At 32.3% G+C, this 23,973-nt stretch overlaps 1 protein-coding gene across 2 annotated transcripts; it reads right to left on the bottom strand.

Annotated features, from left to right (window-relative positions):
• Positions 1 to 616: 616 nt before the first annotated feature.
• On the bottom strand, positions 617 to 20,627 carry LOC127733851 (uncharacterized). 2 transcript variants are annotated; one of them, XM_052243276.1, is made up of 3 exons: positions 20,487 to 20,627; positions 7,766 to 7,810; positions 617 to 2,855 (listed from the first exon to the last, which is right to left on the bottom strand). In XM_052243276.1, exon 3 carries the CDS (start codon positions 2,689 to 2,691, stop codon positions 619 to 621), a length of 2,073 nt encoding a protein of 690 aa, XP_052099236.1. In that variant the 5' UTR covers positions 2,692 to 2,855; positions 7,766 to 7,810; positions 20,487 to 20,627; the 3' UTR covers positions 617 to 618. The 2 variants fall into 2 exon arrangements, with proteins under 2 accessions (XP_052099236.1, XP_052099228.1); XM_052243268.1 differs by lacking the exon at positions 20,487 to 20,627 and adding an exon at positions 11,243 to 11,399.
• Between the last annotated feature and the right edge of the window lie 3,346 nt (positions 20,628 to 23,973).

Genomic DNA, 23,973 nt, shown 5'->3' with positions numbered 1-23,973 from the left:
CTCCCTGGATTTATGCAACCTAGTTATATAGTACATATTTATAGTTATTCAACAGTTTTTAATCAGCTTAATAGCACAGCGGCGCGTATTTATATTATGTTTTGTGTTAGACAAACGTAGATAATATTTTGTCATGTCGATACTGATAAAGTATTGTTTTTAATCAATTCCTACAAGAGGATGTGTCAAGTCTAGTGTAGACTTTGGTACAATTAGCTAGAATAATTAATTAAAATAAGATTTAAGATTTGATATCTACGCTGAATAAATGCCGATATGGTCTATGTAAAGTCAATACACGTCCCGTGTTTGGGATCAATACGTAAGCCCTAATATTTGGCATGGGAAGTTATCACAGCTTAAGCTTTAATACAAGGCGTGATCAAGCACCCTAAATATTCATCAATAGATTGCACTGATATTTAGCTTTTTATCGATGTAAGCAAATTACCGTTGTTATTTCTGAGTATTTAAATCCATATATATATATATTTAACAAAGTTTGAGATTTTTCCCGTAATCTTTTACGAGTTTACCTAGACATCACGCAAAGACTTTTGTTTTGTTGGTTTTATCAGATGAAATGAGTATTTTGTTCGACATGGCATTGGACAAATTTCACTTTACTTTTATTTTTACAAAGTGTGTAGTAGAAGGATCATGTTTATGAGAGACATTTTTAAATTTTCTGTGTTGAAAGTTTGAAAGTTTTCCCAAGTCAATGGCTTTAACAACACGATACGAGTCCATTTGTTCAAATTCATCTTCACTATCATACGAGTCTAAATCATCATCATGAGCACTTGGGTAAAACGATGAAGCACCTTGGCTAACAGGAATTTCAGTCCTATCCCTATTTGTAGCATCAATATCAACACCATTCCATTCTCTTGCGGCTTCTTCGACTGCAATTGTGTCTGCCTCTGATACTATCGACCGGTTGGTATCAGAGGCTCGCGAAGAACTTCTCATCTGATCCTTGGACATCCCAGAAATTCTTATATCACTCAGAAAGTCGTTTTTAGATTTAGCATCACTATGGATACCAGGCATTAATTTATGTTTTAAACGAACCAATTCCGCTTCATTCATTGGTTTTGATTGCCTCATTTGATTTCCGTCTCGGTCTTTGAACTGATATTTAGTTTGCATTAAACGAGCATTTAATAAAGCTCTATCATTGTCGTAATTAAGAATAGGCTTTTCTGGAAGAATAACGTTTTCTTCTGGGTCTTCTGCAAATGTTACTCGCTTCTGCGATTTTTGTTTTCCATTCCTACTTGCACTGCTTGCTGTACTTAGATTTGATTTGAATGCTTTACCTACAACATTATATGTAGTAATATCAGATGTCGATTCCGATACCATACTTCCACCATCACTTAAATTAGACATTTTAGCCGAGATATGTTTGCGTAAATCTTCAAATTGTTTGTCTAACTGTTTCATTACAATCTTTTTCTCATAGATTTGATCCAGGGTAGCATAAAGCAAATCTGTTTCAGGATGTTTGAGCGATTTTGACACCTGGAATGATGATGGTCTAGGATTTGGAATTGACCGTCCTTGTAAGGTAATATTTTCTTGACTTATCATTATCGGTTTTTCTTTTACAACTTTGTCTTCCTTATGATTAGATTTCAAATGATCGTGTGTTATTGTAGTATTTGAACTTGGTTTCGACGCAAACTTTGAGTTTTCTTCTGTGTTTTCTTCAAATTCATTCGATTTTCCCTGAATATTTTTACCAACTAGTAAATTTGGCATCCCACCATACGACTTTACTGATGTCTTCTTAAATGGATGAATGTTTTGTTTCTTTTCAAAAGTCAGAGAATTCTGAGCGTCGGTTGATTTTCTGCGTTTTACCGGAAATAAGGCAGGCAAAGATTTGGCGCGATACATATTTGAATCTTGATTTGGGGATGTGGTGTACTCACGAATGGCCGAAACTGAGGATGGTTTCGGCTGGTTTATTGATTCTGTTGCATCCAATATGTCAATAGCCTCGCATGTTGATATCGACGTAGTTGCCCTTTGTTCTGGTTTCTTCTTCAAAGTCGCATACCTGTGTCGCGGACTATTTGACCTTGCTAATCTTACCTTTGTCGGAGATGATATCCAATCACGAGATCCGTCCAAACTGTTTATATCATCCATATTTTTCTGTAGAGACACTGCAATTTTGATTTCCTGTTTTGGAGCCGATTCCAAATCACGTGACAGAGGCCTTGATCTAGATAATGTTATATTTCTTTTGCGATTTTCAATTTCTTTCTCCGATGCTTGATGACCTGATTTCTTATTGAATATAGGTTTCTTTTTCGAAAATTTCTGAGGAACCTCCATGAAAGCCTGTGGTTTTGGAATTGATATTTGCCGGTCCCTTTGAAGAAACAAATTTGATATAACATTAACTGTATTGCGAACGGTGTCTGCCGAAGATGGATGTTTTTGTTTGTTTTCATTGTTTACGGAAGCAACAATATTTATCAAAGCAGCTTGTTGAAAATTATCCTTCATATCTGTGAACCTTCTTGGTGAATTTTCTCCTCTGAAGGCGACAGAAGCCGAGCTTGTTAGTCTTGGATCATTTTGTGTTTTCCTAAGATATGGATACTGGTCTTTTATTTCTTTCAGGGGGTAAACCCGCCCGGCAGATTGTGTTCGCATTTGTGTAACCTCTGTCATTATGTCAAAGTTATGAATAAAACATTTAAATTTAAATCTACTTCGGAATTATATGTAAAACATTCTTTTATATATCCGTTGTTTTTATTAGTATTACATCCATAAGTAGCAATTATCCAAGTAAATATTTCTAAAACACTGTAACATACTGTCCTCCAAGAAACCTGCAAAGAAAACATTAAATAATAATAATCCTAATTGCTGATATTTTAAATATACTTGTATGTATTCTCTGCATACTGTAATTTTATATCAATAGCTATCTACATTTAAAATCACGCTAGGTGAGTTATTTAGAAGACAAAAGAATGTTTTGATATCATACCAGATAACTCTGCCATTTACTGGGAGCTAAAACTGATAAAATAATATGTTCAAGTGGTGAATAAGGTGAAAATATTAAAAAACTAATGTGAATACATCAATGAAAAAGTAAAACGTTCTAATGTAAATATAATTGCGTAATCAACACTTTTCTTGAATTGTCCTTTGTTGAGAATACTGCTGGGCTAAAGTTATGAAGGCTAAAAGTGAAGAAATACATTGAAAGATAGAATTTAAAATTATTTGCTAAAACCTTTTGCGGCCAATTTTGAATTTGTGTGTTGTAGCAGATATTATCAGATAATATATAATAAGGGTATTTGGTATGATTGTCAATGAAACATATATCCACCAGAGTTCAAATGACGTGAATTTAAGCAACTATAGGTTTCTCTACAGCCTTAAGACAGAATGCATCAACATATATGACAAAAATACATTAAGTTACTTGTCCACGAGCATGTCACGTGTATCTGGAATGTAACCTTCATTTTCTATGCTGAAGACATAAGTTTGAAAACCAAATGTATGAAACGTATGAGAACATAAGTTGTTTACATCCACGTCATTGGGAGTCTGGTGGATACTAATAGATAGTTGTCTTCATCCACATCATTGGGGGTCTGGTGGATACTAATAGATAGTTGTCTTCGTCCACGTCATTGGGAGTCTGGTGGATACTAATAGATAGTTGTCTTCATCCACGCCATTGGAAGTCTGGTGGATACTAATAGATAGCTGTCTTCATCCACGTCATTGGGGGTCTGGTGGATACTAATAGATAGTTGTCTTCATCCACGTCATTGGGGGTCTGGTGGATACTAATAGATAGTTGTCTTCATCCACGTCATTGGGAGTCTGGTGGATACTAATAGATAGTTGTCTTCATCCACGTCATTTAGAATCAATTTGTAAGGCTAAAAAAACTGATCCCAAGGAAAAGCTATAACTTTGTAAGGCTAATCAAAACTGGTCCCACAAATAGCAAAAACTGTGTAAGGCTAATCATAATAGGTCCCAAAGAATAGCCCAAAACCTTGTAAGGCAAACAAAAACTGTCACCAAAGAATGGCCAACACTTTGTACGGCTAATCAAATCTGGTCCCATGCAATAGCCGAAACCTTGTTAAGCAAACCAAAAACTGGTCCCAAACAATACATCAGACCTTGTTAGGCTAACTAAACTTGATCCCGAAAATTTGCCAACACTTTGTATTGCTAATTAAAACTGATCTCAAAGAAAAGCAAACAACCTTATAAGGCTTATCTAAACTGGTCATTAAGCATATTCAAAACCCTGTAAGAATCACTAAAACTGGTCCTAAAAAATAGCCTAAACCATGTAAGGCTAACCAAAACTGGTCCTTTTGAATAGCCAAAACCCTATAAGACTCATCAAAACTGGTCCTTAAGAATAGCTCAAACCTTCTAAGGCTAACTTTGCAAACCCAAAACTTTGTAAGGCTTAATTTTCATAGTCAAAACCCTGTGAGAATAATTTTGCATGAACGAAAGCAACTTTTGTTCTTGTATTATGAAGTTTATGCCAAACAAAAGCAATAAATGGGAAAAACCAATATATTGACCCACTGAGTAAAGATGTTTGCCTGAAATATCTTAGTGTCTCGGGCATTGGAATCACAAAATGCTGATAACTGTGTAGATATCTGCCTGAGAGATCTGAGTCACACAGTAATTACAATTATAAAATACTGAATACTGAGTAGATGCTTGCCTGAGAGATCTTTGTCCTCTAGCAATGCCAATGACCCAGTATAAGAAAATCAAAACCAAAGTAAATCACATTTTTGTGTTCAAATTACATTAACAACAATAAGTCAGATAGTTACGTTACGAAGTTTAATAGGACAATGGAAGCTAGATTTGAATGATGAATATTTATAAAAAAAAAGGGAAATTTAAAAAAATAATGCTTTGATGTATTGATATGGGTTTCATCAAAGTAAATAAATATACAAGGACAATTTTCTATTCACATGCTAACGATCTTCTAAAATTAATAAAACTATTCATTATAATTCATATATTTTGTAATAGAGAAAATTAAAGTTATGTTAGTGTAATAGTTCAGTCACCAACAAAACTATGCATAATAATCGTTATTCATGTTCATATTCAAGAGAAACATATCTCAACAATATATCTTTTTCAGACGAATAAACGTTTATAAACGTTTATAAAAACATCATCATATAAATACAAGCAAGGCGTAAAACAGCAGGGACCCTAGGATCCTTTTTTGGGCGAAAATTATCTTTTAATACGTTTAATTGATTCACGACCCCCTAAATTTTCGTTGGGTCACATTGGTTTCCATGACATTATATTATTTTGTAGTTGTCTTATTATGAAAAAATCTAGTACCAGTGATAGTTTGTATAAATAGTGATCGTGATTACAATGCTTCCAACCAGTCGCACTTGCCGAAGCAAAAACATTATTGTATATCCCATTTGTAACATAAGCCAAGCATTAAAGATAATTTCGAATGTTGCTAATGTTTGTTTTTTTAAGTTATGACTAGATTAAAATTCATGTGTAACTGTTTAAAATATGGTATATATATATTTATATGGATATGAAGTAAACTGTTTATAGGGTCACTGGAGAAGATAATTGACTAAAATCACTAATCTTGATAAAGAAAACAGTACTAAACTACTTTGTAACAAAAAAGATATATTGCGTTAAACAGTTAGCCTAACAGATACTAACAATGTCGAAAATTTCCGTTAAACAATTGATTCTTTATCATAAATATTTAACAAAGTTTTGATCGTTTATAATTTGTGTTGAATGGGTATTTAATCAAATGATTCTTTGGATGTTCAAATATTAATAAAAACATCAAACAATTTATGTTTATTGACACCAAGACATAGAATTATATCAAAGGAATATAACGTTTACATGATAAAATACATGTTTAAATAAAAACTGAAAGTAGTTAGATAAATAACTCTGTGTAAAAGGTCATCAAATTGTCAAAAACAAAAGGATTTAGTCTAATGAAAAGTTTATGTTTCTCCGTGTTATGGATGAAAATGGCATTGGAACTAACAAGAAACAATATGTCTTCATCGTACCCTTAACTTTAAGTTTACGAGGATGTTTCATCTGAAAGTACTAACTGAAAAAAGGGATAATTGAATGAAACGACATTGTCTATATATTTGAAAGTAAAATACATGTTTTTATCTCTTGTCGTTAAGAAATTTGTATTAACTTACCTTCGTTTTTGGTATAGGGGGACTAGTGTTGAGGCACAAATAGTACAAGAATCTAAGAAAGGGGTCCCGTGGAACTTCAGAAGACCGCATTGATAAGGGTATAGAAGTGTTATGATTACTTAATTTATTGTTGATACCAACATGTTAAGTAGTAAATTTTCAAAGAAGTCCGCTCAAACCGGTGCTAAGGGGCGTCTTAAACTTGCAGTGAGGTGAGAGTTTTTGAAGGCCATACTGTGACTTTGAGATGAAGAACAGCAATAAAAGCGCTGCTCCTTTGCTTTTTTTGTTTGTTTTTTGCTTGGCATGTACTGATTTTTTGTCAGGGATAGACATCCCATATAATTTTCTATTCTATTAATCACTTAAAACGTGAAGGAGATCATCAACTGGTTAATGATCTTCAAGAGCTAAGACCCACGTCGGAAGGTAAGATATAAAAGGCTCATGATATACTGAAATATAAAAATATGCTGATGTGTAGACTGTTTCCTAGACCAGGATATCAATCAGAACACTTCTGGCAGGATTTAGTATTAAAACATAAACAGTCTCAGAAACAGTGACATTGTTTGTATCGAAAAATGAGATAAAAATACGTCATATGTAATGTATTTCTAGAGGTTTCTCTGTTGTGGTCTAACTAGCAAAATATAGATTTGAATAAATGCAGTTGATGGGTATACGTTAATGATACAGTAACAAAATGACAAAAATAAGCAAACGACATCTAAAGGGCATCATACAGTTTTCAAAAAAAAAAAGGCATCTATACAACATGTCAAGCTCTTAGTCCTGCCGAGTCTATACAAGTTGTTGTGCATAAACTAAACAAATCAAAGATCTTCCATCGACGTCATATTCTCCAAATGATAAAGTACAGTAAGATAAGACAACCGCTAAGAATGTACCGGACTTGGAACCGGCACATGAAAAGGTGGCGAATCTAAATTAGACGTTTAAATCACAATCCTCCTCTTTTTTCCAATCTCAATCAGCAGACTAACAAAACAAGCAAACTAACCAAATAAAAAGCATAATCAACAACAACCATAAAGCTCTGGCCTTTTTTTTTTAGTGCGCTTATCGAACTCCGACTCAGAAACCAACCAATCGAACTACTGTGGTGTTTCGAGCACATATTTGTACTACGTGTACTCAGGAACATATATCGATTAGATATACTGTTCCCAGGTGTACTGAGTAGAGTTTTATGACCGTTATCATACGCCTTGCGGACATAAACAGTTCAAGTACGATTATCGTACTCACATGCACTCAGAATTTAATAAATCAAAATGCTGGATTTGGTGTTTCGAGCACATATTTCTTTTTATCTAATTTAAAATCTCTCATATTCGAACACTTGTTGAGTTTTTTCCCCTTACAGCTGTTCAGTTACCGTTTTGAAGTTTCAGGGCAATTTTTTGATACTAAATTCTCAGTAGCAGCATCTTATATATCAACTTCCAAATATAGAAAATAAATATTTGTCTTACCTTTATCCCCAGTTCATAAAGAAGTTAAAGATCCTTGTGAATATTCTGTAATAAATACATGAAATTTACATTAGATAAAATATTTAAGTATAATTATCATGCTGTCTTTGTAAAACGTACACATTAAATGATATTAAAGAACAATCTTCCTTGTAAACATTTCAAATTTAAAACTTTCTGTTTCACAGCAGGTCATTAGATTTTAAATTTTGTAATTTACAGTGATTTAAAACATTTAAATGCTTGACAACGTTGCAGATGCGTAGAAACAAACACAAAAATCACGATAGAAAGTCGTAAATATTTTAAACCGACATGCGTTTGTGGGCAAGCGAAAAATTTATAGACATCGAATGAATTTAAAATTTGAGTGATTTTAATTTTCTTTTTTTTCTAATGAACATTTTTTTTTTGGTTGTTTAAGTCAGGTTGATTTTTTTACGAGTGCATGCGTATATGGAAATGGATTGAAGAAAATGTGACCAGACCATATCTAATAAACACAACGAGGCGAAATCAACTCCGATAATTTTAGTCGGTACGGCCGCGCACTTTTTTCTCCAATGATATAAAAAAATCCTTGTAAAAAGCAAATATGACCCCATAGATTGATGTCACTGGTTAAGGTACAATCAAAGTGTCTACAGCTACTCTCTCTCTTTAGAATATATCATTTATTGAAAATGAATGGAACGAGAGAAATCTGAACTTAATCCTCATTTTATATTGATTTAATAGATTTATTTGACAAATATATGCTTATTAATATAAAATGAGCGAAAACGGATTACGTCTTGAATTCTTTAATATGGAGTATGTATTATTTATCCTGCAATCAGCCAACTATTGTACAAATAACAGGTACACAAATAAATTTTTGCTTTATTTGTACTTGTACAAATAAAGTCTCCTGTTACCCCTCTTCCATGCTGAGCAAGCGGTAATGTGGATATTTCTTTTTGCGTACCAGTTCATTTTGGTGTCCTCTTCGCGGTCCGCGTTTAAACTATGTCGATTTCTTTGAAAAATTAGAGACAATGATTTAAATTTTAACAACTAAAGTTTCAAGTGTTGGGTGTAAATTTCAGGATAAAAACAATATATGTACATTGTCGGAAAATATAAAATGTATTTGTACTCGCTGCGAAACAGGAGAAAAGCTCGGCGAGCCTCGCTTTTCGTCCTGTTTCTAAAGCTCATACAAATAAATTTTATATTTTCCGACAATGTACATATATTGTATATTTATGTGTATTATAATGTCTTTACGACTGTTATTTTTGTAACTTTACAATACTTTTCATTATAAGTGTTTGATTATTGATATTTGACATACTATATAGTAGGATGTTTTCCAAAGAATGCAAGTGAACAGCAATCAAACCATAAACATTCAAAATAAAGTCAATCTGAATCTAAATCATATTACTCAGACAGAACTGCGTTCAAATATCTTGCTCTCGCTTGTCTGGATAATACTTTGCAGTCAATATTTTTCTGGCAATTTAAAAAACAAGTGACTGTTGATAAACGAACTCTGAACAAAACTGATACCCGTTCTTACTTTGTTTATGTAGATAATAAATGAAGTATTGAAGAGTCCCCCCCCCCCCCCCCCCCCCCAGATAAAAAAATCAGGCACTCTGTCATTGTTTTTGTATTATTTTGTCCATTTAGAAATGTGATAATGGCAGTTCATTGGTAGTCTCTGTTGGTATAAGAATAAGAGATGTGGAATGATTGCCAATAAGACAACTCTCCACCAGACACTAAATGACATAGAAGTAAGCAACTGTTGAATTCATTTTGTGTTTCAGGATTTCCCTGATAAAGTATTTTACTGTTAGTCATGTAACTGATCCAAAAATTCAAAGGGTCAGTAAAAGCTGAAATCATCTCTTCGAAAATTTTACGGACGTCATCATGACAGGGTTGACCGTTAAAGAAAATCCGTGTCACAGATGACTAAGAATATGTACCATTTGTCGTAGCCATCATCATTCCTTCTTTCCTCGTATAATATTATTATCACCGAACATTTACTGGTCATGCGCAACAAGACGGGTGTAACTTGTGGAGCATGACTTGCTTCTTCTAGAGCACGCACGTTCACTCGCAGATTAAAGTGGGTTTCGTGTTGCCCAATCTTTAGTTTTCAGTGGAGTTTTGGTCTTTTTTCTTTAGAGCATGTGTCCTTCTTCGAAATATGAATTCGATTGCCACCGTGGTACATATATGATGTATCTTTAATTGCCACCGTGGTACATATGTGATGTATCTTTGATTGCCACCGTGGTACATATATGATGTATCTTTGATTGCCACCGTGGTACATATATGATGTATCTTTGATTGCCACCGTGGTACATATATGATGTATGTTTGATTGCCACCGTGGTACATATATAATGTATCTTTGATTGCCACCGTGGTACATATGTGATGTATCTTTGATTGCCACCGTGGTACATATATGATGTATCTTTGATTGCCACCGTGGTACATATATGATGTATCTTTGATTGCCACCGTGGTACATATATGATGTATCTTTGATTGCCACCGTGGTACATTTTTGATGTATCTTTGATTGCCATCGTGGTACATATATGATGTATCTTTGATTGCCACCATGGTACATATATGATGTATCTTTGATTGCCACCATGGTACATATATGATGTATCTTTGATTGCCACCGTGGTACATATATGACGTATCTTTGAATGTCACCTTGGTATCTTTGTCTAAACTCAGAAGTGTGTAGAGCTGGACATATGGTCCTGAATGTCTATCATTTTTTAAACAATACACTGGTTTTGAAAATTAAGTCTAAGATTGAAAATTAAGTTTCATATTGAAAATTGAGCTTACTATTGAAAATAAGGACTTTCTAAAAAAAATGAAACAATAGTTCTATTTCAACCAAGGTTTGAATTATGCTTCCAAAAATAGCATTGAATGAAGCAAAAAAAAATTCTTTATTCTTTAAGATAAAGTTTTGCATTAATTTGCACTCTTGTTGTTTGTTTTTGTTTAAACATTCTAACCGAAAAAAATTGGTCGGCCGAATTGATATAAAACATATGAACATGAAACTCTATTAATTTGAAACGTGAACGATTTAACCACAAAATATAATAGTGTATATAAATCAACATCGTGGGAAACTATCTAAATTAAAGTTAGCTTTCGTCTTGAAAATAAAATCTTTAAAGGCAATAATTACTAATTCACATAAAATATTTCTATAATATTATAGTATGTATAATGACTTTTAGCCTTTTAAAAGTCGGCAAATATAATTAAACTGAAACATTATGCAATAAGGTAGATTTAAAAGCAACTTTTATTTTGTTCGTTTGTGATTTCCAATATTTTTCGGTCTGCATGTTGTTTTGTCTCAACCAAGTCGATTTTCATTTTCGTTTTTTTTTGTATCAAGTAACTAATTCAATTAAAAACAAATCTTCTTACCTGCATAGGTAAACTCCAGTTTTAATCAATTCAAAAAAAATTGTCAGTTTTAACAAGTAAAGGTGTAAATAGCAACTGAACGACAATTAAATTGTCAAAATTAAAATACACCATTATTTTGGTATACCTTGATTTACGTTTGATATTTAAATAAAAAGGAGCTTTAGAATGACCTCGGGTTTTATCGTAAGATGGCAATGGAAACGTTATTTAAATCCAATGAGATAAAGTAGCAAAACATTTGTAAAGTATATAATAAAGATGTATTAAATTGGTGCTATGGTTGACCTCACACCATTTCAACAAAGACAAATACAATCAAATATCTACTGCAAATAATTCAAAACTTGTTGACTCAAATATACGATCATATTTTAAATTTTATAACCTTAAGATCAACTATATCAAGTAACGATCTCTTGAAAAACCGACAATACTTTTGGAATCTTCTTCTATCTATTGTCGCAAAACACTGGAAATTAGCCTTTAAATTGAAGCTACGTTAAGACTGTTGGTGAAAGCTAATGGTATTATACATGTATGTATACAGATGTTACGGTGTTCATACTATTTGTTTTAAATATATCTAAATTTCTATTTTGATAGATCTATCCCTTCCATGCTGATAGATTTCATGGTATTTGGTTATTTAATTCATATTCAAATTACTGAGAAGAAGGTGTTATTTTACAATAATCAATAGCTTTACTTGTTGTCTCATGGAAAACAAAGCATGATGTGCAAATTAATGAAATGTAAATATTGAATCTCAGATATATGTACATATTGCAATCAAAATTTACATTAAAGCAAATAATAAAAATTGAGAATTGCTCATTCACGTATACGGAATTGTAATTACATCTTTGACTTAAATATTGACATTTAGAATGAATGTCTTCGTTGTGATAGCTGCTTTGTGTAAATGAAGGATAGTAGAGATTAAACAAAGCAGGTATCCCTGGCAGATTATATAAAGCAAACAAAACTTCAAAAATCATTAAAAAAAAACCTCGGGAGACTGAATATCCTTGCGTTGTTGTTGTTGTTGTAGAAAGTTCCTTTCTAGCGTTAATAATTTGAAGTAAAACTTCTGACTCCTTATCTTAATGATCTTATTTCATTCAATGAATTTGAAGAGATCCATCTTTGAGAAACTCATTGCAGATAAAAGAGAAAAAGTAAACAGGTAAAAAAATCAAATGACAACTTGAATGAAATGAAATGAATAAGTAGATGTAACCAAAATGACATGTCTAAGAAGAACAGACAAAAATGTGGTCTAAAGACAAACGATTTAAAAGAATTTGATAGTCTATTTAACATTTATACAATTAACAAGAACCCCACTAACAAGCGGAGATAAACTCAGGTGCTCCGGAAAGGTAAGCTGTGTTCACCACTAGTGACACCATTCTTATAGTATCAAGCAAATTATTCTAGTATACGCAATGATTATTGAGCTTAAATTTGTTACACTTCTAACTATACTGAAATGGAAGCTTGTAGAACAATGTCACGGCTTACTCAAAACCTGTAAATGAAAAATACATATGGTACGCGCACCTGATACAATGTGATCGTAATCAAAATATAAAAAATAAAAGAAACTGTATGCCATTGTGTTCTAATCCCCATCCACATAGTCACACAGTACACACATCTGAAGGTATCCTCCGATATTTTCCAGTCTTTATTTCGTTTTCTTATTCATACGTAATTCTTTCTGTTGCTCATTCGATTTTCTGAATCAAAAATAGGATAAAAAAATAAAAATAAAATCTGTTTAATTTTACTATGATAGACGAAACCTCAATATAGGTACCATTCATCAAGTAGTTGTGGATTACACGTCCAGGAAGCAACAACACAAACAAAAAACACAAACAAAACAAGAAAATGCAAGTTATTATACAGAACAGACGGTTTATCTCATGAATGCATCTTGGTGTTTATTGAGTTGATAAAAAGGTTTTTCGAAACATTTTTAGTCTGAAATTTCAGATAAAATACATTCTTTCACGCAGATCTTTAAAATGGGTCATTAAATTTTCATTTTAATTCTCGACCGACCTTGTTAGCAGATAAAATACCTTAATTGGTTTTCCCTTGTTTTAATCAGTTTACTAAATCTACAAAAACGTTTCATTTAATGATTGAATTTTCTGTCGAGACGAAACATTTACTTTCCGTAGAACATTAATTTTCGATAAAAGAAGCAAATAATGGTCAAATTAAAGTTGAAAAGTAATAACTCCAGAATGCAAAAAGAAACAATATTAGTATTTATGTTACACATGGATATGACCTATTTACCAGTATCGAACACTATAATTAACTAACGACCGTATGATTATAAAAAAAGCACAACTTTGTCTCCAAACTAGAAAAAGTAATGTAAATTATTAGGAATAAAGTTATATGCGTTCTTTGTCATAAATAATGTATATTGAATGCAACAAACATAAATATGAAAGCAATCCATTTATACTTAGGAATGAAAGAAATAGAATTGTGATTAAAAATGTGTCACGTTCTTTTATTGTCCGATCAAGAACGTGCAATGAAATCACTAAAATTGGAAATGTTATTTCATGTCAAGTTATTATGTCACAACACCTACATAGTAATCTGATTGCAAATAATAAATAAGCCATATACCGTGTCATTTTGTCAATTGCCTCTTGAAATTTGTGATTGTATTCAGAATGAAAATACAATCGTTCAATGTCGATGCCAAAATGTAATATAACTTTTAATAAGCGGTATAAAAATTATAATTGTCATTTTACTACAATACACACTCTACTATTTTTTTTTTTTTTTTGCTGTTAGTAACGTCGTTCCCATCAATGTTACCAAACCCTTACTGTATTTTTTCTTATTTTTTTTTTCTATCAGAAATGTTTCATTACAATATTCACAAAAATCTGGCTGAATTGGTCACTTAGTAAATGAAGATAACACTTTATACATTTCGCGGGACCGACCATGTTTAATCCACCATTTTCTACATAAGGAAATGCCTGTACCAAGTCAGGAATATGACAGTTGTTTTCCGTTCGTTTGATGTGTTTCAACTTTTGATTTTGTCATTTGATAAAGGACTTTCCGATTTGAATTTTCCTTGGAGTTCGGTATTTTTGTCATTTTACTTTTTTCTGGATGTACCGTTTATCAGAAACACTGCAAACGATGTATAACGTATTAATAGTGACTATACTGCACAGGCATATGGTTACCTAATTCAAAAGAAGGTTTTTTCCACTAGTGGAAACGATCAACGTTCCCATCTACCACTTTCAGTACTCTAGAGCTAGCAAAAGTTTTTAAATCCATCCATCAATTCATTGTTAGATATTCCACCAAGAGCAGCCTAACAACAAAACTCCACTGATTTGTACATTAGTATTTATCTTTTTAATTTTTGCACATTATTCTAGTTTAGAATTACATCGTGAAGAACGTTTTTTAATTGTGAGCGTGTGGCAAAACCAAGTACCATAGGTGACATATAGATCACGTAGCAATCAGAAAGGCACCAAGGTGACAATGTAGAGGACGAGCAAACAAAAAAAAAACAAACGAAGCAAAATAAAATAAAAAAAATCCCCAGAGGAACACGGGTTACGTGAAGGACTATTCAAGATCAAATACAATCAAACAGATGTAAAGAAGAAGAATAGGTATAAGAAATACAGTACGGAACCAAGCAAGAGCCAATTCTGCACAGGAGAGTCAATGAAGAGGACCTTGCAAAACCAAACACAGCCTGGCACAGGCAAAGAAATGGACTAGGCATATAGGCATGACCAAATACAGCACACAAAAAAAAGATAAAGATGTGAACGATACACCATGACACATGTAAAGGAAAGGACTAAGCCTGTTCATGTACAATGCAACGCAGATAAAGAAGAGGACTAGGCAAGACCAGATACAAAGCAACACAATACAAATCAATGTAAAACAGTATTTTATCCAAGGGATTTGTTGGGCATCAAGGAAGGCAGCAACCTGTTGCTACATATACGCCAAGGACAACACAGGCACGCACAGGTAAAACGAGGACTATACAGCCCGAAAAGGACAAGTGCAACGCGAAACAGGTTATTAAAAGGCAAGACCAAATACAATACGACACAATAAAAATCAATGGAAAACTGTATTTTCTCTGGATAATTGGGTCTCAAGAAAGGCAGTAACTTGTTGCTCGATATGCACCAGTCCATATATAAGTCAACAACTATGAAAACAGAATTCTTTTAACAGTCTATCGTCTCATAACGAAGAATTCCTTGTTTGAAAATTTGTTCGTTTTAAAGAGATGGGGCAAATTTTCCCTGTATTAAAGTTCACAGGGTCAAAATCTAAAGATACCAAAGCCTACTGGAAATTGAATATTTAAGAATCTTTATTATGTCTTTTAAATATTTCAACAATTTTACATAATTCTATAAACTCAAAATGGTACTCAGCGCTACATGTTGCTGTTGATGGCATTTTGATACAAATTGTAGATTCTACATGCTTTTGTCAAATTTTGAATCTAAGGACGTAGTTATGAAAACAAATTAACATTAATCCTTAATTTTACTTCCGACAAAATTTTGGTTTTACTTTATAGTGTCCTTCTTATATATTTGGAGACATATACTGAAATTTGCCAAAATCGTCAAGATTGCGGTTTTGGACTATCATTTGGCGTTTATAATTAGGTGATCTGTTTAGAAATAAGGCATGCTATTGTAAAAAAACATAAAGTAAACATGTTGGGCTGTGATATAAAATATCTGCTTTTTCGGTTAAGTATTTAAAATTCTAATACTCATTAGATAAGTGGAGTGCTCCGATAAAACGGAGGAATATACCAGAACAGAACAGAACAGAACAGATACTGTGAATTTATCAAAGACTGAAATATTTTTTTATTGCCCTGGTGTGCAACAACTTTTAGGGAAATTGAGCTTACCTCCAATTTGAACTGATCTTTGTTGGCAGCAGACATGACATTAATTGGTCTAGCTTGCATTAAGCACATTACTTAGCTAACAATAAAGTCTCTCTTAATAATCGAATTTTCTGTTTAAATAGAAGGAATAATGAATATATCTGTTGTAATTAATAGATTTTTATTTCCGATAACAGAGGCAAACAATGAAATAATAAACTTCAAAAGTTTCCATCGGAAAATAATTACAACTGAGAATACAACAGTATACCAACTTTCTGTAGTTAAAGGATACGACCTATTAACGTTTATTAAACATTTAATTGTTCTACAGATCACAATGTCCCTACAGTCAAGATTCAAAAGGGAACTGCATTGATTCTCTACCCTTTGTCTCTATACTGTAAACATGTCTGATATGAATAATTATGTACTGTATTTTAGATAATAATTATCATGACGAGAGGCTATACTGAACACAAGGAGTTCAAAACAGGGGTCAAAAATTGGAAAAATAGAGTACAATACATAAACATTGCAAATCAGAAGTGACAAGTAAGGACAATACATAAACATTGCAAATCAGAACTAACAAGTAAGGACAATACATAAACATTGCAAATCAGAATTGACAAGTAAGGACAAACAAGGGACGACGCAGAACATGGAAACTTATACACAAATACAAACTTCTATGAAAGCGGGAACGATCTCAATTCCTCCGGAAGGGTTAGCATATATTGCTTATAAAGGACACTCGTTGTTTTGGCCAATGCCAATAATTGTTCTCGTTTGAAAAGAGTCATAAAAACTACACCACAATGGTGTTAAAGAAAATTCATTTAAAATTAAGGAATACAATTATAAAAACTATTGTGTTCCATGAATTCCGAACTCCAACTTCCAAAATGAAATGACGACAACCTTTTATTTCCAAAACATATTCAGACGTAAAATGATATTTTGTAATTCCATAGGTATAAATCATTTTTTTAAAAAGTTTGTATCATTCAAACATTGTCATGCACACTTGACTTTAAACAAGATAGGTTGTTCTGTTTGCATCTTTTATGTATATTCAACTATTTGATTCGCATCATGGTGCGAAGCTATTAGTTTCAGTTGATATACACGCCATCTTGAAATTATTACTTAACACCAGTTATTTATGATTGGTTGCTTATTGGTGTGGCTAAGATTCTATTGGATTGAATGAGTTATAAAATTGGGAAAGAAGAAATCATATATAGATGGTCTGACAATATGGGTATTCGACACCCGACCGTTGACTATGTTGATATAGGATCGTTGTTGGATAAGCGTTGATAGTCAAAATTCATACTTAAGTTTCAATGCGTTGATATTCAAAATTCATACTTTTGTTGTAAAGCGTTGATAGTCAAAATTCATACTTTTGTTGTAAAGCGTTGATAGTCAAAATTCATACTTTTGTTGTAAAGCGTTGATAGTCAAAATTCATACTTTTGTTGTAAAGCGTTGATAGTCAAAATTCATACTTTTGTTATAAAGCATTTCCTTTGATTTAATTTGTATAACACGATTCGATGCATTCACATTATTTATTATGTATGATGTGTATGGTGTTAATATATCATCAGTCATTACATATAAGAGAGGCGAAAGATACCAAAGGGACATTCAAACCCATAAGTCGAAAATAAACTGACACCGCCATGGTAAAAACGCAAAAAGACAAACAATAGCATACAAAACACAACATAGAAAAAACAAAAGACTGAGCAACACGAAACCCCACCAAAAACCGGGGGTGATCTCCTATTTTGGGAGGTTTAGCTAGCTATGAAACCAGGTTTAATCAATCGTTTTCGTCGGTTAATGCCTGTACCAAGTCAGAAATATGTCGTTTGTTTTCCATTCTCAAGTTGAATTTGTCAGTTTTTATGAATTTCTGCCTTAATGAATTTACGTTGGAGTTCGGTATTTTTGTTTTATTTTTTAAGGGTTCCCATACTAGAAAATTGAGTGATGTTTTTTGTTCGAATAACTTAATGATGTCTACCCATTATAATCTGACGTGTTCTGGACAAGTTTTAAAAATAATGATATTTTCTGTTTTCGGGATTTTCGTATCTTGTTAACCTTGAAGAGTTCATAGACAAACGCAATGTTTTACATTCTATTTATTCATAACAGGGACTATCTGAGTATTGTTGTTATTTCCCAAGAACGAACACACAGAAGATACTATATGTTTTCATTTTTAAATTTCTATATTCATTTAACATATTGCAATTTTTCTGATAACATTGAACATAATTTGTATGGTAGTTAAGTATTATGTATGTCAAAAGGTTGAACAATGTACTTATATTTCAACATTTATTCAGTCAAGACAAATAATTGTAATTTCAAGTAATAAAAAGGGATTACAAGGCAAGTTGTCATTTGTCAATTGCTACTTAATTAGTCAAATATTGTGACCATGATTTAAAAAAAATACAAAATTGTTCAAGTACCTGATCAGTGTCAAATATATAACATGAAGTGATATACCAATTTACAATAAGATTTTTTTTTAAAGAAACAAGCTATGCCCTCCATATCGAAATCAAAATTAAAAAAAAATCTTCCACTTCAATAAGATAAATAACTATTCCTGTTCTTGAGACTTTTGTTATTCATGCCAGCATCAGTTATTAGTGGCGACGGGAATAACTTCAGATGGATATATTAAGAATTTTTACTGCCATTCTTTTTTTTTGTACGACAGAGGTGCGGCGCGTTTCGTCTACAAAAGACTAATCGGTGACGCTCAAAAGAAAAATAAGTTTAAAAGGCCAAATAAAGTACGAAATTAAAGAGCATTTAGGACTAAAAGATTCCGAAAGGTTTTGCCAAATACAGCTACGGTAATCTATCCTTCGGGCAGAAAATCCTAAGTATTTCAAAAAATTCAAAGTTTTGTAAACAGTTCATTATGATTGTGACCATATATAGCAATGCTAATTTATGTCAACACAGCAGTGCTGACTACTGGGCTGGTGATACCCCCCGGAAAGAAACATCAACCAGCAGTGGCATCGATCCAGCGGTTGTAAATATTATAAATACCAAGAATAAAATTTTGTACGCAAGACGCATGGATAAATTCCAATTTTTAATAAAGAATACAGAAACACGTCATCTATGACAAGAGAGCACACAATGTTCCCATTTTGATGCAAAAACATGTAAAATAATTTTGAATTTGATTAACTTGTCAAATAAGCTTACACTCTCTCATTTTAATGAAAAAATGTATAACTATGTTGTTCTTTGGAACTACAATTTTATACAAACAAACAAAACCAAGGACACTGTGTGAAAATAAAAGCTGTCCGCCTTTCATTGTTGGTTCTGATATAAAAAGCTGTTCAGTCATACACGTAAGGCTCTATTGTATTATATCAACATTTCAGATACGGATGCAGAAATGTAAAAAAAGTCGGGGTTCTAAGAGTCCCAACTTTAAAATAAGATTACAGTCTGGTTAATTTTGTCACATCTAAGTGTTTATAAAAATTCTGTTGAAAGGATAGGTTTCAACTGCAATAACACTCTCCAGAAAAAATGAGAACTGTCGCTTAATATGCATTCTTTTTCAAAGAAATATGACATCAGTTTTTTGTTCGTTCGTTTGTTTGTTTGTTTTTCTTTTCTTTTGATTTGAGTTGACATGACCTAAGCTTAATCTTCTGGTTTCAGTGTCTGTTACATATACACGTGTACTAAAATACTTGATAGTTGATATTTTCGTCTTTGCGTTGCATTTGACTCGTATCCTTCTTTGGGTTTTCCGACCCTTTTTCCTTGTAATGCAGTACCCGTGTACCCGTCTTTCATTAAACATAATATCATTTACCTATCACAGACCTATCTGCTTGACAGAAATGTTTGTTGAATATGTTGCCAAGCTTATTGCCAGTGCATCGACGGATTGTATGGAAACCAATGTATATCAGTTAATTATTTAACGTAACTATTAAAAACAACACGTATACACAATACTTCGTGACGACAGTTAATTCACTGATAAAAAGTTGTTATATTATTCTGTGGAACAATGCATAGAACATTTACTGTGAAAATTATAAAGCAGAAAATCTTCAATACATTTTCAAAATTAAAATATAAACTTTTTGTTAGATTCCTTATCCTATCCAAATGATCTTGTACAAAGTAATTTTGATTTAGCACTACTACTGCCAGAATATAGATAAATGTATAATGAATTTCAAGGAACTCAGTGCTATATTATTTTGAAGAACTTACCGTTTATCTGTTATCCTCAGTCTTTATTGATTCTGAACTTCGTCAAAGTAGCATGTCACGTGTCTCGGAAACATATCATCTATTGACGAGGAAATATCATCCGTCTTGGATTGAACGGATTTACTACCTATATTAATAATATGTTTTATTGATTTACAGGTATTGATGTGTTATTAATTTTATCAAATTTATCTCCGAATTCCTTGGTAGACAGTCAATCGTAACAAATTCTATAGTCTCTAACAGTTAAACTGATTGAGATTTTTATTTGATTTAAATTGGTATTGTTTTAAATAATTACAACTTGTCTAGATGGAATAAAATGATAGTTTAACTGGGCGGCAGACTATCAGGAAAAACCTGGATCATTAAACATACGGTACTCCATAAAAGGACAAATATCTGTTAGATGTGGATTTATTTCATTTTTTTTACTTAGATATACACCATAAAATAAATGTCATTACATAAGTTTACCCACGTTCAAATATCTCAAATCCATTTTGAATATACAAATCAAGTGAAAACATTGAGCTTCACGTCGACATGGTTAACGTTTCTGGATATTCATGTATCTACCGCCATGCAAATCCAGGCTCAGTCAAAATGTCACGACAGGGAATAGGACATTCGACAAATTTACATATCAGACGAATATTCTTGTATCTATTGAGCTCTAGGACCTTGAAAACCTGTGTCTCGTGAGTTGAAATATAGAAACATACTATTGGTCAACCAATTTGTGAACGTGTGTAGTATAAGCAGACTATTTGCTGGCTATCAAAGATTGGAGTCGGTATAAAGTTTAACAAAATAATAAACATCCAACAAGAATTTAAACGATGTTACAATATTGAGTCCGGTGTTTACGGTTAGAGTACCTTTCAAAAACTGAATATGAATTATTTTAAAAAAGTATATGAAAAATAATAATAAAGAAATACATGTAACTATGGATTAAGCAATTATTGTCCATAGTTAAGATAATCTGTTAAAACTGTCTTTGACACGCAGATACGAAGTCCATCAGCGGATTAGTAGAAACATACATTTTAAACCAAAAGAATACTCTTAGAAAGCTAGCTCAAAGTTCTATACCCACTAATACGAAATGATGCCTAACACTCTAATATCGGTGACTGTACTTCACAGTAGATTTTATAAAGCTACGTCATAAAAGATACAAGTAAATATGATATTGTGCTGTGCCCAGAACAATGAAGTCAACGAAGAATCAACGAAATATCCAATCAAGGAAAGCAAAATTAACAATCTGAAAGGAAAGTCGTTCCATTTAGCACAAATTTTGGATTGCAGATTACTGTGAGAAATTCTTATATCATGATCTAAAAAGGACACCGGTATATATAAATGATGGATTAAGTAAGACTGAGTTGGGATAGATGCATGCGATATGTATATTCAGAAAAATATGGGTTTTGTACAAAAAGTATATCGTCTAAAAATCTATAGGTATTGGAAACACTATTTACCAAGCGTTTTTTCGTTAGGTCATAGAATACCAATCACATGGAGGTATACTTTATTTTCAAACCGAAAATCAAAAAAATTATCATTATCAATTACAAATAGCACTACAAGTTGTATTACTGAAAAAGGAATTGTAACGACAAAAATGGATTAAGTTGCACCAAGAAATATAAAAAAAAAACAACAGAAACATTATATTTGATAAGATTATGTGATAGCATATGAGCTCAGACCAACTGACCTCAACATATTTTTACACTTCATAAATAAATCGTATGCTTTGATAACGGGTTTCTTAACGGTAGTAAGAACTTAAGTCAGAAGACCCGAAATCTTAGTTTTGAAACATTCAATGGATGTAGATATAAAACGAATTATTTTTTTTCTTGTTTAATGTATGAAGCCAATACATAGTGGGAAAAGAGAGTCAAAAGATACCAAAGGGACATTCAAACTCATAAGTCGAAAATAAACTGACTACTCTATGGCTAAAAAAGAAAACCAACAGACAAACAACAGTACACAAAACGCAACATAGAAAACTAAAGACTGAGCAACAATAACCAAACCAAAAACTGGGGGTGATCTCAGGTGCTCCGGAAACCTCATGTTTGCGTTTGCTCTTTATTTTTACCTGTTAACTTTGAAAAGACTTTGTACTGGTTTTTTGTGTTTTTTTAATTATCATTGTCATATATTTTAATTTATTTATTATAACGGTTCTATCATAATTGTAAGGTTTCTTTTAGCTTGTCAATTGCACTTTTTATATATATTAATATGGATTACAACAGCCAGCACTATATATCTTAAGCGGTATGTATTGTGTGCATTTTTAATATTTGTATATATCATAATGAGATGTGGTATGCAGTCTTTGCGATAACTGTCCTGTTAAAATCAAAAGGATCAGACAGTGCCACAATTACCGGGTCACCGTACAGTACCATAACTAGAAGAGGACGAATTCCGTAAAGAAAAATTCAAAACAAAAATGTGGAAAATTCGAGAGGCTACCAGCAGCCTAATGTAAGATTGTATGTAATTCAAAGAAAAGTTGTACTGAAAAACACTTTTCCAAACTGCAAATTATATTATGCTGTTTAAGTCAACAAGCTTACGCTAAAGTTACTTCAGGTTTGTTCAAAATCTCATACAAAGGAAAACATGGAAAAAATGAAACGGCAGAATTTTTAAATATTGTGATACAACAAACGCCTTGTTTCTTTCGATATATCGGTGTAGAAAGTGAAATATCTGTATATCATTCAACCAACGAAGAGGATTAATTGGTTGACTGATTATTGCTTGCCCCAGTCACCATTTGGTTCAACAAATGAAGACATTAAGTTCCGATATTGTGAACGATTGCCAGCCGAACTAACATGCGTTTCCATCACCAGCCCAGTATTCAGCACTTCTGTGTTGACATGAATTATCATTGATATGATCAAACTTATGAATTAACAATTTAAAAAACTTTGAGTTTTTTGAAATTCTACGAATTTTCTTTGTTATTTTGAAAAAAATGTGTATGCAATTTATCGAGTCAATTCATTAGACATAATTGATAGAGAAAACAAAACGCTTTAATGTATCTATGTAGGAACAAAGGGTGCATCTTCCGTGTGCGTTACTACTGTAGGTCAACAATGATAAGAACATGCCAAAATTTAATAAGATTTAAGCAAATTTAGTATTCGTCTTTGTTAACTATAGACAAGTTTAAAGAAGTGTTGGACCATGGAACTAATAAATAATTTGATAGTTTAGAGCACTTTTTATGATTGATATACCTGTTTTCCTGGTAAAATGTCAGAAATAAACTTTGGTGTTACCTCATGGAAAGATTTTACCAAAAATAAACTATCGAACGTGATACGGTGATTGAAAGATACTAAAATGCAAATATATGTTAACTAAAACAATCAAATGTTTCTTGTGATCATTGTCTAAAGTGAAAGCTGATTGTTAGCATTCGATTGTCCTAAAAAGG

The sequence above is a fragment of the Mytilus californianus genome, unplaced genomic scaffold (assembly GCF_021869535.1).
Source record: "Mytilus californianus isolate M0D057914Y unplaced genomic scaffold, xbMytCali1.0.p SCAF_1, whole genome shotgun sequence".
Taxonomy (NCBI): domain Eukaryota; kingdom Metazoa; phylum Mollusca; class Bivalvia; order Mytilida; family Mytilidae; genus Mytilus; species Mytilus californianus.
This window is presented reverse-complemented; position numbering and strand designations above follow the sequence as displayed.